The sequence below is a fragment of the Dipodomys merriami genome, unplaced genomic scaffold (assembly GCF_024711535.1).
Source record: "Dipodomys merriami isolate MVZ:Mamm:240054 unplaced genomic scaffold, mDipMer1.0.p SCAF_6, whole genome shotgun sequence".
NCBI classification, from domain to species: Eukaryota; Metazoa; Chordata; class Mammalia; order Rodentia; family Heteromyidae; genus Dipodomys; species Dipodomys merriami.
This window is the reverse complement of record NW_027206179.1, coordinates 8,494,031-8,510,551: the sequence shown is the minus strand read 5'-3', so window position 1 is coordinate 8,510,551 and position 16,521 is coordinate 8,494,031. Positions and strand designations below refer to the sequence as shown.

General features: G+C 38.0%; 1 protein-coding gene across 1 annotated transcript in view; it reads right to left on the bottom strand.

Moving 5' to 3' along the window:
• LOC138814242 (vomeronasal type-2 receptor 116-like) overlaps positions 1-16,521 on the bottom strand; it is a 56,553-nt gene that overhangs the window by 13,697 nt on the left and 26,335 nt on the right. The window contains exons 8-9 of the mRNA XM_070003254.1: positions 13,025-13,142; positions 3,454-3,617 (exon numbers count right to left, since the gene is read on the bottom strand). Coding sequence (XP_069859355.1) covers positions 3,454-3,617; positions 13,025-13,142 — 282 coding nt within the window. The remainder of the gene's footprint in view (positions 1-3,453; positions 3,618-13,024; positions 13,143-16,521) is intronic.

Below are 16,521 nucleotides of genomic sequence, written 5' to 3'. Positions count from 1 at the left end.
TCCACGTAGAGCTCCCCTATGTCCCAGTAATCCCACTTTTGGGCATTTACTCACATGATCACAAACAAGACCATAGTAAAGCTACCAGCACAACTATGTTTATTGCAGTATTATTTCCATAGCTAAGATATGGAAGCAACCCAGATGCCCCTCAGTAGATGAATGGATTAAGAAAATGTGGTATATATACACAATGGAATTCTATGCCTCCATCAGAAAGAATGACATTGTCCATTTGTTAGGAAATAGAAAGACTTGGAAAAAATTGTATTAAGTGAAGTATGACAGGACCAAAGAAACATAGGTCCTATGGTTTCCCTTATTTTCAGTAACTAGTATATGTCTGGGACAAGTAGAAAAGTTCAAAAGCTATGTACATATGACCAGATAAAATGATGGTAAGCGAAATGAACCCCAAGATAGGGATACAAGTGGTTATTTTCTTCTTTGGTATTGTTCCTTAAGTATTTATGATGTACAATGTGATTTTTTTGTTTCATTGTATGTTCCTCCCCCATAGTAGAACCCCTGTTTTCACTGTATTTGACGTCGGTGCCATGCATCTTGTATATACACTTTTCTAGCTTGGAGAGGGGAAGGGAAAAAGCAAAATGCTTAAATAAGGATAAAGGTTGACTCATTGTAGCAATGAGATTTACAAGATATTATATTGAAAATGAACTTTACAATTTAAGCGGGGAGTGGTGGAGAAAGGGAGGAGGGAAGTGTAGTTTGGAGGTGGGAGGGAAAGGATGGTAGGGGAAAAACAAAGGAGGAGATTACAATGCTTGATAGGAAATGTACTCATTACCTTGCTCATGTAAATGTAACCCTTCTGTACAGCATTTTTTACAATAAAAATGTATTAATGTTTCTGTACAGAAACAAGAAAGACAATCCCATAACTTCTACCAAAAAAAATCCCCAATTTGCCAAAGCTCTCCAGAGGCAAACTAGTGTGAGTCCTGCTTTCAATTATAGTAGAGAGCCATAGTAACATAAAAACTCCACTTTCATAAAAACATATATCAATGTAATAGAAGACGTAGAAATAATATCAATTAACTATATTCATCTTATTTTTACAGTCGTTGTCCAATCCTACATTACTGGATGTTGACACCCATATTAAATATGGAACTGTGAAAACGGAGTATGCATATGACAAATGCTTAGGCCTGATCTTTCCTTTCATATTCTCCAAAAGGATAAAAGTCAAAATTCATCACAATTCTGAATAGGAAACTTGAGAATTGGAAAATTGCAGATATAGTCATAGTAGAAACTATTCAAGATATAGGCACAGGAATACTTCTTGGTAGTATACAAATACTTCATAAAATAGCAAAATTGTGTTCTGCATTGGACACAGTGGTGTAATCATTTAATTCACTCACAAGAGGAAGAATCCAATCCTCAGCACAGTTTACAAATGTGATTTTATGAAATTGAAATCTTTCATCCAGTCAAGCATTGAGGCTCATGTCTGAAGTTATCACAGTTTAAAGCCAGCCTGGACACAAAAGTACTCTGAGACTTATCTTAAATGAACCAGCAATAAGGTAAAACTGCAGCTATGCCTCTATGGGTAAAGTACCATCCTTGAGCAAACATATCAAGCAAGAGGGAGAAACATCTTGTCTAAAGCAGATTACTAGCACCAAAATAAAAAATTTATGTTTTAAATTTTCAGTACAACAAAAGAAACATTTAACAAAGACACAGGCAAATAAATGGTTATCAACTTTTGTTAGCTATTCATCTGTTAGGGCTTAATATCATCGTATAATACAACACTGAAATTTAAACACCAATACAAAAACTAATCCTACCATGAAACAGACACATAAAGTGAAAGACTTTTTTCAAATGAAAAAGTACAAATAGGAAATCCATACAGGAAACATATCGAACCATTATAACAATCAGCATAATGCAAACCATAGGTATTCTGAAATACCTTATCATGTAACCCAGAATGGCTATCTTCAAAACACAAAGTAACAAATTTGGTGAATATATATACCAATAAGAACAATGAAGATACCTCAGGATATTAACAAAAGAGCTCATATTTGACACATATATATCAATTCTAGCTATCTCTCCAATGTATCAAGCTGAGGTTTCTATACAGATGAATGTGTAAACATGGATGTCATTTTATACCAACTATCCAATTTATAGAATACTCAGAATGTCCAAAACACATGAATAAATAGGATATGCCTTCTGTATATGAACATGAGTTTTCTTTGGAAAAAAAGAAGAATAAATCATATATTTTCTTTTGCAAGAAAAATGCATAAAAAGAGAAACAGAAAATTATAGATATGGGAGGAGAAACAGCATTGTGATGAGACATAATAAATGGTCACAAATAGTGGGGGTGACTACAAAGTGCATGGCATGAAATAAAGAAACATAGTAAGAAAACAAATAGTTACCCCAAGACCTACATTGTAGTCACAATAGAAAACGTTTAAATAACACCTATTGGTGTGGCATTGAGTTCATCCCTTCCAGTGACATCCAATTGCCATGCTGCATTTATCTGTATAGAGGACTTCATAAATGATACATAATGATCTTTAACTTGTAACACAAATAAATTTTAGAAACTGGATCATAGGATAATGAGGCCAGACTTCTCTGATTTACTAGCAGCCCTTGCATACCGGTAAGTAGCTGAGAAACATCCTTCAGCTGCAACCTTAACATTCAATGTGTCTGTGTAAGTGCACTAACAAAGACACTCAAATATAATTTACAGTATCAAGGGGAAGAAAATAAGGTGAATGTTGAGGTGAAGGGTAAACAAAGGAGGAGGCTGCAATGCTTGGTAAGAAATGTATGCATTATCCTGCCCCTGTAATTGTAGCACCTCTGTACAGTATGTTCTCAAATAAAATAAAATTAAATTAAAAAAAAAAGCCAAAAAAAAAGAAAGAAAATAAGGTGAATGTAAAAAACTAGAGGCGCATAAGAAAGACAAGTATCTAGGAATGGCATGGAGGGTTAGGATATATACAAATCTATTCCAAAGCAGTGAAAGAATTCCTGATCCTGTCATCTCTGCCTTCAAATGTGGCCAGACACCTCACAGTCTATCCTTGTCACACCAGCACTGGAAAAGAAGTGGGAACCATTTGCTATAGACAATGACCTTCTGTTGCAATAGGAATCAAATAGCGATTCTGGGATAAAGCAAATTGCCCATGGCCATGGAAAGGAGAAGCTACATGGAGAGAAACCAGAGACCTCTCTTCCACCTTGGAATCATATAAATAAATGAATAAATAAATAAATAAAGCCCCAAATAAAACCAATAGTATATCTAGTCACTTGATGAAAGTTTGGGGAAGAGTTGTGAGGCCCCAGAGGTTCTTCAGGCATTCCCCATCCTGAAAACAAAAGCATAACTGGAAACAAAACTATGGAGCTATTACTTACATTTTGTTTGCTTCATCATGGGAAGCATCGCTGTTTCTGCGATCTGTTCCCAAAGTGTAGAGAGGGAAGAACCCAGCAATCATCACATCTCCATCTATGTGTGCCCTGTGCTTCATTCTAGAAAAGCAGGTGGTGCCTTCTAAGGAGCTGACAAGGAGTGGAGGCTGGAGAAGAAGAAGGATGAAAATCAAAGGGAACATCACTGAAGCATCTGCCAAGCAGGAATTCTGGCTGGAAGTGAAGCCTGTGGGATCCGGTGCAGATATATAGATTTTATTTATGTCTATGTGTATATGTAGCTTTTTGTTGACAGGGACAGCTTCTTTCATTGCAACCATCAGCATTTCCTGGTAGGAATGTGGAAAACTCCCAGCCCTGCGGTTCTGCATCTGAGGCCCAACAACCAGGAAATAAAAGTTTGAAAACATGTTTACCAGTTGTCCTCTCCACCCCAGGTGTTATGCTTTCATCCATGACCACAGAGAGTAAGACCTTGGGGATGAAGTTCTCTTGTTAGATTCTGTTGGAAGTCTGGATTAGCAAATGATTTGTATGAAGTCTATTAGGGCTGATTCAACTGGAAAACATCAATAGATTCCATGTCACGTGAAAGGTGAGATGGTTCGCAAATGGTTCGCAAAGGTTCATGCCAGGGAGATGTCAACCCAAGTCTTTAGCACTCAGAGGACATGTCACACACCCAATGTCTAAAATAGCAACAGAAAATTGCTGGTTGACCCAAGCCAATTTCAGTAGAATCCCATGCAGAAGACTCCACAAATATGTCCATTTATGCTTGCCTGGAGAATGAGTGATCGATCATGTTGAATTCAGCAATGGCTGATAGTCAGTGCAGAAGCTGAGCTGCAGAATTGTATTCTGAACTTGACCTCCACAACTGGCAATATCACTGGACAACCGGAGTTCATGGGTCAATATACTGCCATGAAGCATCAATACATTCACTACCTTGGGTGTCTGTATTTATGCTTTCCTGAGTACCTGTGCCTGCCCAAACAACCCTTTCTCCCCTATCAAAACCATCTCTGTAATTTCTACCACTCAAATATATTGGACATTGGATCTATACAAACTTCTCAATGGTCCTATAGATTGTCTCTAAAGTGCAGTGATTTTATTTTATTCCAGGCTATTTTGTGGAATGCATGCTGTGATACACTTTCCTGGAGTCATAATATGTGGGACAGAAAAGAAATTGCATGTGAGCATAAGTCAAGGACAGAACAATCTAATGATGTGTTAATCATATATTGTACCATGGACCACACTAACACAGCATGCTATTAGTAGGGCTAACAATGGAAGTGTGGGTTATGGAATTCACAGAAACTTTCCATATTTTCTATTTAATGCTTTTGTAAACATAATGGAGCTCTGAATAACCTGTCTTTGTGTTGATAATACAAAATTTTCTAATGAGGTTACACTTGGTCTTAATCATTCTGATACTTATTGCAGTCAATAGAATTTTAACACATTTTTATACTCTTTAGTACTATCTGTTATAGAAGTTTTCTTCTCATCATTTCTATATATATACATGCAATTTGCTCTGATCAGATTCGAACCCTTCATGACAAATTCATTCACTACTTCCCTTATTAAAAGAATGTCTGCTGGTTTTATTTTTCCATTTTCATATATGTGCAAGAAGTACATTGACTTTGGTCTGCTTCCTTCCCTTCTCTATCTCCAATTACTGCCCCATCTCATCTTTATAATACTTACAACAGGATATGATCTCAATTACACTTCTGTCCTTCATTTTAATGTATAACTGTTAGAATAGATTCACTGTGTATTTCACAGCTGCATATGTAATATTTTAACCTAAATATCCCTACATATTACTTCCTTTTTCCTCATCTCTCCTCCAAATATTAACCAATAGCTTGCATTGAGTGTAGTTATGCCATCTTCAGCCACACATGTACTTTGTTGTTACATGTATTTTATTTCGATTTTCTCCTCTCTCTTCTCCTAACCTTTTCAAAGAATACCATGATTACAAAAATGTGTGTGTGTGTGTGTGTGTGTGTTTCTTAAATATGTATATATGTTGTCTTTAGGTCTGGCTCCCATATTTGAGAAAAAGCATGTGACCTTTGTCTTTCTAAACCTGGCTTATTTCACATGATAATCATCAGTTATCTGCATTACCATACCAATAAAATATTCCTGTTCTGATTGTGAATAATATTTTAGAAAGCATCTGAACTATTTCCATAGTTTGACTAGTATGAATATTTATGCAGTACACTTGGGTGTCCAAGTGTGATTATTGTACCTTCAATTACATTCTTTTGAATATCCAGCCTAGTATGACATAACTGGCTGGCATAGGAGATCTATTTTTAGTTCTTTGGAGAAACTCCATACTGATTTCTATAATGGTGGCATGAATTGACCTTTCCATGAACAGTACATAAATGTTGGCTTCCTACACATTCTAACTAGCCTTTTCTGTGTGTTCTTCATGATAGTCATTCTGACTGGAGTGAGATAAAATTCAGGTTATTTTGGTTTACCTTTTCTTCATGGCCACAGATGTAGATCATTTCCTCATGTATATGTTGGTCCTTTTGACTTCTTGTTTTGAAATGAATCTTTAAACTTGTTTATCAAATTGTTAATTGGGTTTTTGATTCTTTAGGAGTTTAGTTGTCTGTGCTTCCTATTTATTCAGCTTATTCACTGCATTTTATCTGTACTCTGTAGGTCAACTTTTTAGTTAATGACTTTTAGCTTTACCAAGTGAAGATTTCTAGGTTGATGGAATCCTAGCAGTCCTATTTATTGAACTATTGACATTTTAACCAAGAAGTCATAACCAAAGTTTCCATATATATATATATATATATATATATATATATATATATGATACATATGTATATAGTAAAAATGTTGGGGTTAGAGTTACATGAGTAGGGTAATGAGTACATTTTGTAGTGAGCATTGTTATCTCCTCCTTTGTTTCCCCCCTACCATCAATTCCTTCCCTACCTCCCCAACTCCTCCCACACTCCCCACCCTGAATTGTAAAGTTGGTTTTCAACATAGTGTCCTGTACATCTCATCTTCACAATAGGTCAGCCTGCATCCCCATTTAAGCATTCTGCAATATCCCTTCCCCTCCACAAATTACAAAAATGTATATACAAGATGCAGAACACTGGCATCAAATCCAGTGAAAATAGGGGTTATACTGTGCAGGAAGAACATACAAAAGAAACTAAAGAATCACATAGTGCATTTTAAGTACATGAAAAACAATAACAAGCAAGAAAAAAACCACTTGTGTCCCTGTCTTGGGGTACATTTTGCTTAATATTATCTCATGTGGTTATATGTACATAGCCTTTGACCTCTGCTTATCCTAGACGTGTACTAGTCATTGCAAACAAGGGAAACCATGGGATCTATGTTTCTTTGGGCCTTTCTTACTGCACTTAATATAATCTTTTCCAAGTCTTTCCATTTCCTAACAAATGAGGGAATGTCATTCTTTCTGACGGAGGCATAGAATTCCATTGTACAAATATACCACATTTTCTTGATCCATTCATCTACTGAGGGTCATCAGGGTTGGTTCCATATCTTAGCTATGGTAAATAATCCTAGGATAAACATGGTTGTGCTGGTAGCTTTGGTAGGACCTTATTTCTGATCACAAAAGTGGGATTACTGGGTCATAGGGAGCTCTATGTGGAGTCTTTTGAGGAACTCCATATTGCTTTCGAGAACGGTTTAACAAGTTTACACTACCACCAAAAATGCAGCAGGGTTCCCTTTTGGCCACAAGTTTCCATTATTCCTTCATCTTTACTATCATAGTTTCAACATTTCATGCTTGATTTAAGACTTCAAGATGGAAAAGCAAGGAAAAGTCACAATGTAAGAATCCTAACCGAGCTGTCTATAGTGTGCAGGAGAATACGGCCATAATTTTGGTCATAAGGAGAGAAGTTTTTATGCCAATGAGTGAAGAAGATGGGTCAGCACATGTGAGGCCCTGTGGACACACAAGTGGGATCTTTGCAGACTGAGAGAACATGCCTGACCCACAGTCTAGAAGGCTCCATGCAGCCAGCAGTGAAAACCACTATTCCAAGAAGGGAAGCTTCTAAGGTACAAACCTTTTTTCATATCATGTATTTAAGTTTAGTAGTCTATTAGCAGATCTAGAGTTGAAAAATTCTTCACATATGCTGATATGCAATCTAGTACATGCCTGTCAAGTAATGAGTAAAAACAGGAGAGAAATTTAAATATGATCTCACTAACACATGGAGAGAGTTACCTTTTCCCAGCATCATTCCATCTGTACTTTAGAATCTTCAAGGCCGTTTGAGTGGTTCTAGGATACCTGAGAGTGGTTGCCAGGTGTTTCAAGGTGAACTTAACTTGTGGGAATTAGTGAGACCCAAATACGTTTTAACTAGAATAAAATATATGCCACAGATTTCTTAAAAATGTTTAAGAAAAATGTACTATATTTCTATATTACTGTTAACCTTCCAGGTTCATAAGTGAAACATTCTCCCTCCTGATGATTTATTTATTAGGCAAGAAAGGTTAGCATCTCATCAGAATATTGAAAAATCCTATCTAATGAAAAGTAGAAAAGTAACCTTCATCTACATGTATATATATATGTACATATATCCCTACTAATGTATTTTCTCTTAGACTTTTGCAAGGTACCCCTTGGTTATTTACAAGAGGCATCTGAATTCATGTAGACCTCAGTACTAAAGAATTCCCATCATTTACTTACCATGTCTTCTACTTTTTGTGTAAAAATATTAACACATATTTAAAAGTTAATTATTCCATCTGAATCTTTCAGTTTATTTTACCTATAAAATTAAACAGCATAAACATCTTCATCAAAATTTTTTATATCAATGTAATATCAGATGCTGTGGAACTTGCATAATTTTGCCCTAAAAACATATTGTGGATTTGTGATGTTTTGATATTTTTCATCTGTTTTCATCCATTTGCCTAGATTCTCTTTTTCAGACCCTTTGTATTTCTAACTTGCTGGTTCATCTCATTTATTTTAATTTACTGTTCCTTTGAAGACTATCTCAAGGCTTCTCTGGTTTATTTTAATTTCTGAAGAACCTCCTCTGTATTTATTTTTGGATATGTTGGGATCATGTGTGTTTTTATACTCGTTGTAGAGCTTTTACTTAAGGTTGGAGCACTGCCCCTTACCTTTTTTTTTAATTGTGAAAATACCATACAGAGGGTTTGCAATTGCATGAGCAAGGTAATAAGTACATTCCATATCAAGCATTGTTGCTTCCTCCTTTGTTTTCCCTTACCATCCCTTCACATTCCCCCCTAAACATGCCCCCTCCCCACCAAAGTTGTAAAGTTCTTTTTTCAATGTAACATCTTGTACATCTCATTGTTGCAATGGGTCCACCTGTATACCTATTTAAACAATTTGTTTTTTTCCCTTCCCCTCCAAAAATTATATGAACATAAAATACAGTGAAAGCAGGGGTTATACCGTGGGGGAGGAGGAACCAACCCAGATGTCCCTCAGTAGATGAATGGATCAAAAAAATGTGGTATATATGCACAATGGAATTCTATGCCTCCATCAGAAAGAATGGCATTGCCCCATTTGTTAGGAAATGGAAAGACTTGGAAAAAATTATATTAAGTGAAGTAAGCCAGGTGCAAAGAAACATAGGTCCCATGGTTTCCCTTATTTGCAATAACTAGTATATGTCTGAGACAAGCAGAAATGGTCAGATAAGTTGATGTTAGGCGAAATGAACCCCAAAATAAGTTTTTTGCTAAAGTTGCAGCCAGAACTGAGTTGGCAATAAACAAAGAAGCCACATTTTGAGAGGTCAAATTGGGAGTATTTATTAGAGTGCCGGAGTCTGCTGGTGGACTCCTGTCTCAAAGATCCAAATCCAACTGAAACAGACCATATAGCAAAAGGATCATGTACCAGCAGAATTTTCCATCTCGGAAAGTAGCTCAATGGTCAGGTTAATTCTTTTCACATAGGGAGACATCCTTCACAATTTCCATATAGGGAAACAGTGAGATAATCAAGGCAGAATCAGAGCATTCTGTGTAGCAAAGCTTTCCTACCAAAGGTTAAGCTACATGGGCTCTCTCACCCCTAGGCTTTTCAGAGCTGGGTAGAAAGCCCCCTCCACCCAGCAAGGCACCAGGATGGCTGTGAGAACAAGGCCATGTAACTTAGACCCAGTCTCCTTCAGTGGCTGTCTCACCTGAGCTCCTACTGTCTTTTTGGTGATTTATAGGAGATGAGTCCTCCCTTCCCTGCTTAGGTTAGCTAGGAACTGCAATCCTCAGATCTCAGCAAGGACTACAGGCATGATACACTGTAACCTACCTTGATATTGAGTTCTTTTTTTTAAAATTAATTTACTTTACTGTTCTTATACAGGTGAGGCACACAGAGATTACAATTACATGAGCAATTATGTGAGGTAATGAGCACATTTTCTTCCATACAGTTACTTTTGTTTACCCACTATCCACTAGTCCTTTGCTCCCAACTCCCTGACAAGATCTATAGTTCTTTTGCACCAGTGTTCAATGAGTTCCAGTGCTATACTGTTTCACCCTTTTCTCCTGAGTTCTGTATCCTCCTAAAGATATTCACGTGAAAATACCATACATAAGAATAAGGAGACAGGGGCTGGGAAGGTAGCTCAGCGGTAGAGTGCATGCCTTCCAAGCATGAGGCCCTGGGTCCGATTCCTCAGCACCACATAAACAGAAAAAGCTGGAAGTGGCACTGTGGCTCCTGTGGTAGAGTGCTAACCTTGAGCTGAAGAGCTGAGGGACAGCGTCCAGGCCCAGAGTTCAGGCCCCATGACTGGCAAAAAAAAAAAAAGAAAAAAAAAGAATAAGGAGACAAAAGCATGAAAAAATAAATATAAAAAATAAAAAACAAATTTAGAATGAAGTGTTCTCTAGTTTTCATATCTTGAAGTTTGCTTGATATATACATATATAACTTTATATATAATGTCGGGGCTGGGAAGGTGGCTCAGTGGTAGAGCGCTTGCCTTGCATTCATGAGGCCCTGGGTTCGATTCCTCAGCACCACATAAGCAGAGAAAAAGTAGCCGGAAGTGGTGCTGTGGCTCAAATGGTAGAGTCCTAGCCTTGAGCTGAAGAGCTGAGGGACAGCGCCCAAGCCCAGAGTTCAGGCCCACAACTGGACCCCTCCCAAAAACAACTTTATATATAATGTGCATATATGTAGTGTAAATATTATATAGAATATAGATCTACAATATATAATGTATATATGATATATAATTGATACATAATATAATATGTAATTTATATGTATGAATATAAGTATTTATTCAATAATTTAATATATAAAATAAATATATTTCATAGTTATAAATACATACAAATACATTTAATTTATGCATGAAATGTACATATATATATATAAATTTTTATCTTACTATGAAGAGCCAAGTAGGCATCGCACCTCTGTGTTTATTTCTCACGACTGTCTCCTTTAGGTCTCAATATATCTGAGTATCTAGAATCCAGTATATTTTATCATATCTCAGTATCTTTTAGATCTAATTTCTGCCTATCAGATATAACACGCACTGACTGTTTCTCTGAGCTTGGCTTACCTCATTTAACATGATTTTTTCTAGTTCCATCCATTTCCCTTCCAATGACATTAATTTATTCATTCTATTGTCTGTGTAAAATTCCATTGTTTATACATGTCACATTTTTAAAATTTTATTTATTTATTTTATTGTGAAAATGCCATGCAGAGGGATTACAATTACATGGGCAAGGTAATGAGTACATTTCTTATCAAGCATTGTTGCCTCCTCCTTTGTTTCCTCTTCCCAACCCTCCCCATCTCCCCCTGCCCCACAATAGACACATGAAGAAATGCTCAATCTCTCTAGCCATAAAAGAAAGGCAAATCAAAATAGCATTGAGATACCACTGCACCCCAGTTAGAATGGGTATAATCAAGAACTCTGATAACAACAGATTCTGGAGGGGATGTGGGCATAAGGGAACCTTACTGCATTGTTGGTCAGAGTGCAAACTTGGTCAACAACTTTGGAAAGTAGCATGGAGGTTACTCAAAAGACTCCACATAGAGCTCCCCTATGACCCAGCAATCCCACTTTGGGGCATTTACCCAAATGATCACAAACAAGACCATACTAAAGCTAACAGCACAACCATGATTATTGCAGCATTATTTCCATAGCTAAGATATGGAAGCAACCCAGATGCCCCTCACTAGATGAATGGACCAAGAAAATGTGGTATATATACACAATGGAATTCTATGCCTCCATCAGAAAGAATGACATTGCCCCATTTGTTAGGAAATGGAAAGACTTGGAAAAATTATATTAAGTGACGTAAGCCAGACCCAAAGAAACATAGTTCCCCACGGTATAACCCCTGCCACATTTTTTGATATGCTCAACTATTATGTGGCATCTGGGCTGTTTTCATATCTTGGCAATTGTGAATAGTGCAGCAATGAACATGGGTGAAGCTGCCTTTATCATGTTTTTGCTCATGGTGTTCAGTGCAGATACCCAGGAGTGGTATGGCTGCATCATAGTGAAGGTTTAGTGTCCTGAGGAATCACTGCACTGCAGAGGTTTTGAATTTGAGTGTAGGTATGTAATATGAGGGTTTTTTTGTTTTTGGTAGGTCATGGGGCTTAAACTCTGGGCCTGGGTGCTGTCCCTCAGCTCTTTAGCTCAAGGTGAGCCACAGCACCACTTCCAGTTTTCTGAGTGGTTTATTGGAGATAAGATTCTCATGGACTTTCCTGGCTAGGGTTGGCTTTGAGCCATGATCCTCAGATCTCAGCCTCTTGAGTAGCTAGGATTAGAAGCATGAGCCACCAGAGCCTGGCTTTGTAATATGGGTTTTAAGAAGTGGTCTATGTGACAGCTTCTAGTATGAAATGAGGTATAGCTGCATATTTTTCCCATAAAACTGTTTCAGACAATGCCTGAATTGTGGTTAATGTAGTAACTAATGGCACCAACCCTCTATCACTTCAGAAAGGTGACTAGGGACCTAGAAGTACAAGCATGTGTTCTGGACTGGCATCTGCAGTGCAAGCAGCGTGCTAACAGTGGGGGCTGAACTTATCTGCACTGTGCTGAACCATAGAAGGGTCAGAACGGAATTGTGGGACACAGTGTTGGAGAACTGGCTCATTTTCAAGAAACATTACACTTCAGTGTCAGAAGGTTTAGATGAAAATTTCATTATAGGTCATCACTTTCAATTCCTCTACAGGAGTGATTGAACACTTTTGTCTGTAGAATAGAAAGCCAAAGTATTATTCAGACATTCTCTAGAGTTCTGTGGATGAGGAACAAAAAACTTCCATTAGAACTAGCCCAATAGGAAGATGGTGGAGGAGAAGCTGGAGGCTAAACAAGCCTCTCATAGAAAGCAGTTTTAGTTTTTCGGTGAGGAGTCCTAGGCCAGAGAATCACACTAAGTGTGCTGTTACAGTACAGAGAGTTTGGACAGAGAGGTGAAATCCAGGCAAGGAGACAGATCTGAGCACTTGCTGGTAGCAGGGGCTGCGGCAGCCTTGGCAGCTGCAGTGGCAGCCATAGCCACCATACCTACAACACAGAGAGTCCAGTACAAAGGTGCCAGATGCAGCGGGTGAGCGGATTATACTCAGCACCAACAAGAACTGACAAGGAGCAGATATCTTCATCCTGCAGATAGCAGACCAGAGACGACCCAGGAACCAAGACTCTGGCGTGAGTAGAACCCTGACATCCTCACCCTTTCTCAGGGAGCAGAGGAGGGAGGGAAGGCAACCACTCCCCTCCCCCCTCCTCCCCCCCCCCCCCCCCCCGCGCACCAGACATCTCCATCTTTGATACTGACAAAGGCCTGACTGAGCAGCTAGCTCAAACTCAGGCCTTGGAAGAAGACAGTCATTGAGCAGGTCACAGGAACCTGATCTGACCTGCCAGGCTCAGCTCCACTCAGGGGAAAGTCACCCAGCCCTGGCAGAGGAAGCTCCACACCCAGAGGAGTGACTTTCTTCACTGGGTAAACAGAGCCAGAGGCTGCTCATCCCTACAGCAGCCTAGACAATCAATTAAACTCAGTAAACATAAACCCTGAGAATGGTTCCTGGCTGGACTCTGTGAGTGTCTCTGGAGCTAGCCCCTCAGGGAAAAGCTACTGTTTGCTGAAAAGCCTCAACTCTACCCAGAACGTAGCCTCATCACAGCATCTACAAATTAGAGGAAACAGCCATCTCCCTCTTTTGTTACACTCAAAGCAGATCTCCCTCCCACTGAACTAGCCTGGGAGGAGGATCACAAAATCCTGGGTAAAGCAGAGCATGTTTCTGTCTGCTCAAACAAACAGACTTAAGAAACCAATCAAGCCACAGGAAAACCAAACACCACAAGCAGACCAGAGACTCCACCAAGAGACTGGTTATGGACACAAGGGAGATACAGGATCTTCCCATCCCCCTGCTCCTCAGAAAAATTAAATAACTCTTTTTTGTACCTTTTTTAATTTTTAAGTTTTTAATTGTTTAATCTTTTTTTCTTATAATTTTTATTTTAGATGTGTGTGTGTGTGTGTGTGTGTGTGTGTGTGTGTGTGTGTGTGTGTGTGTGTGTGTGTGTGTGTGTTTTATCTCTATTGACCTTTTGGTCCTTTGTTTTTCTTCATATTTTTTTCATTTTTTTCTCTTTCTTTTTTGCGTGACTTAATTGCTGTTCTGCTCATCCTCAGATGTATACCTGTCTTCAATTATTAGACCTTATTCCCCATTGTGTACACATTTAATTCAGAAATTTATTACTCAATTCACAACCTCTTAGGCTTAAATTCTTTAATAGCAGTATTTTCTCTTTATACCTATATAATTTTTAAAGAATTTTTATTTTTTATTTTTTCTTGTCTGTCCTATCCCTCCTCTCTTCTAATCCTATCCTCTCCTTCCCTCAATATCATCTTTAAACATAAATATTTTTTAAGTTTCACTTTTTAAATTTAAATTTTGTTTTTCCATATTTTCTTGTCTCTTTTTTTCTCCCTTTCCTATCATTCTGACCAATCCATTTCCCTCTTTGAGATTAGGACTTGCTTAATTTTACTCTCCTTTTACCTTTCCACAACCCTCTTATCCTATTTTACCCCACATTTCCCCTAAAGCTAATAATTTCTGGTTTGCCAAATTCTTCCTTACTGTTCTTAACCCATTATTCAATAGTTATTTGAGGTTGAATGGATTGTATCTGCTGAACTATATTGTATCTGCAGCATTTTGACTGTGCAACTACAGAACTTTGGTTGATGCTTGCCTTAAAATAGTGTTCTAGCACAAAATTGGTGTTACTTTCATACCAAATGGGCAGAACAAGCCAGAAAAATGGCAAGTCCAGGTATCTCAACTCCCACTTATGATAATCAGATGACAGAACACTTAATGAATAATCCAGAGGAGAGTTCCCAAAAGCTCTACAAACACTACTGGCAAATATGGTGAATGAAAAGATTGAAAACCTGCAAAGGACTCAGTATGAGCATGATACAGAGAGAGAGGAGGCAAACGAAAGATCAATACAGGAATCTCGTGAGCGTGAGGAAGCTACTCAACGATTCATACAGGAATGGTATCAGCAGCTGAGAACAAAGAGAGACACAGAAATAGCATGTGCAGGCTGAGAACAGTCAAAGAGAACTACAGGAATTGCGTGAACGTGAGGAAACTGATCAAAGAGTAATAGAGGAATTGCCCGAGCAGGAAGAGAATAGACAAAGATCAATAGAGACATTCATGGAATCCATAACCAGACAGTTGAAAGAATTCAGGGAGACACAAAGGGAATGCTGAATGGAACCTGACAGAAGGGAGGGGAGTCCAAGGAAACCATAACCAATCAATTAAGTGATTTGAGACTAAACACTGAACACCAAATTAAGGAAGTCTAGAAGTTCATACAAGATCTAAAATAAAGCTCCAACAAAGAATTTGAAGCCATCAAAGCCCATCAATTAGAAGGCAAAGAAATACAAAAAACAAAGTAGAAAGTCTTGACAGTAGGTTAGACATTGCAGAAGATCGAATCTCAGGGATTGAAGAGAGCCTAGATATTATAGAGAAAGAACATACAATTATCGAAGACAAATCCAAAAAATATGACAGACCTATTCAACATTTGGAAGACACCATCAGAAGGCCTAATCGGAGGATAATAGGTATAGAAAAGCACCTAGAGACAGAAGTTAATGGTCTAGGAAATTTGTTTAACAGGATCCTAGCAGAGAACTTCCAAAACATGCAAAGAGATAGGCCTATTCAGATACAAGAAGCTTTTAAAACTCCAGATAGACCAGACCAGAATAGGACATCCCATCATCACATTATAATCCTCAGAGGATCCATTCAGACCAAGGAAAAGATCCTTAAAGCTGTCAAGGAGAAAGGATCAATCACCTATAAAGGAAAATAAATTAGAATCACCTCAGATTTCTCAGCAGAGATAATTAAAGCAAGAAGAGCATGGAATGCTGTATGCCGTGCCCTAAAGACAAACAACTATCAACTAAGAACACTGTACCCAACTAAACTATCTTTCATAAGTGAAGGTCAACGAAAAAACCTTCCATAGCAAAGAAAAACTGAAACAATATAAATCCACCAAACCAGCCCTGCAAAATATACTTAAAGATGTCCTACACATAGAAAACTAACAAGACCACAATAAAGGCTAAGATACCACACACAAATTGAGAATCCAAGACCCACAGGAAGAACCCAGTTGCCAAAGCCCCCAAGAAGATGGATAACATGGCAGGAACTACCAAACACCTCTCAGTCCTACCTCTCAATATTAACAGACTTAAATCTCCCATTAAGCGACAAAGACTGTCTAGTTGGATCAAAATGCAAGATCCTTCTATCTGCTGCCTTCAGGAGTCACACCTTGCCCATAAAAACAAACACATTTTGAAAGTGAAAGG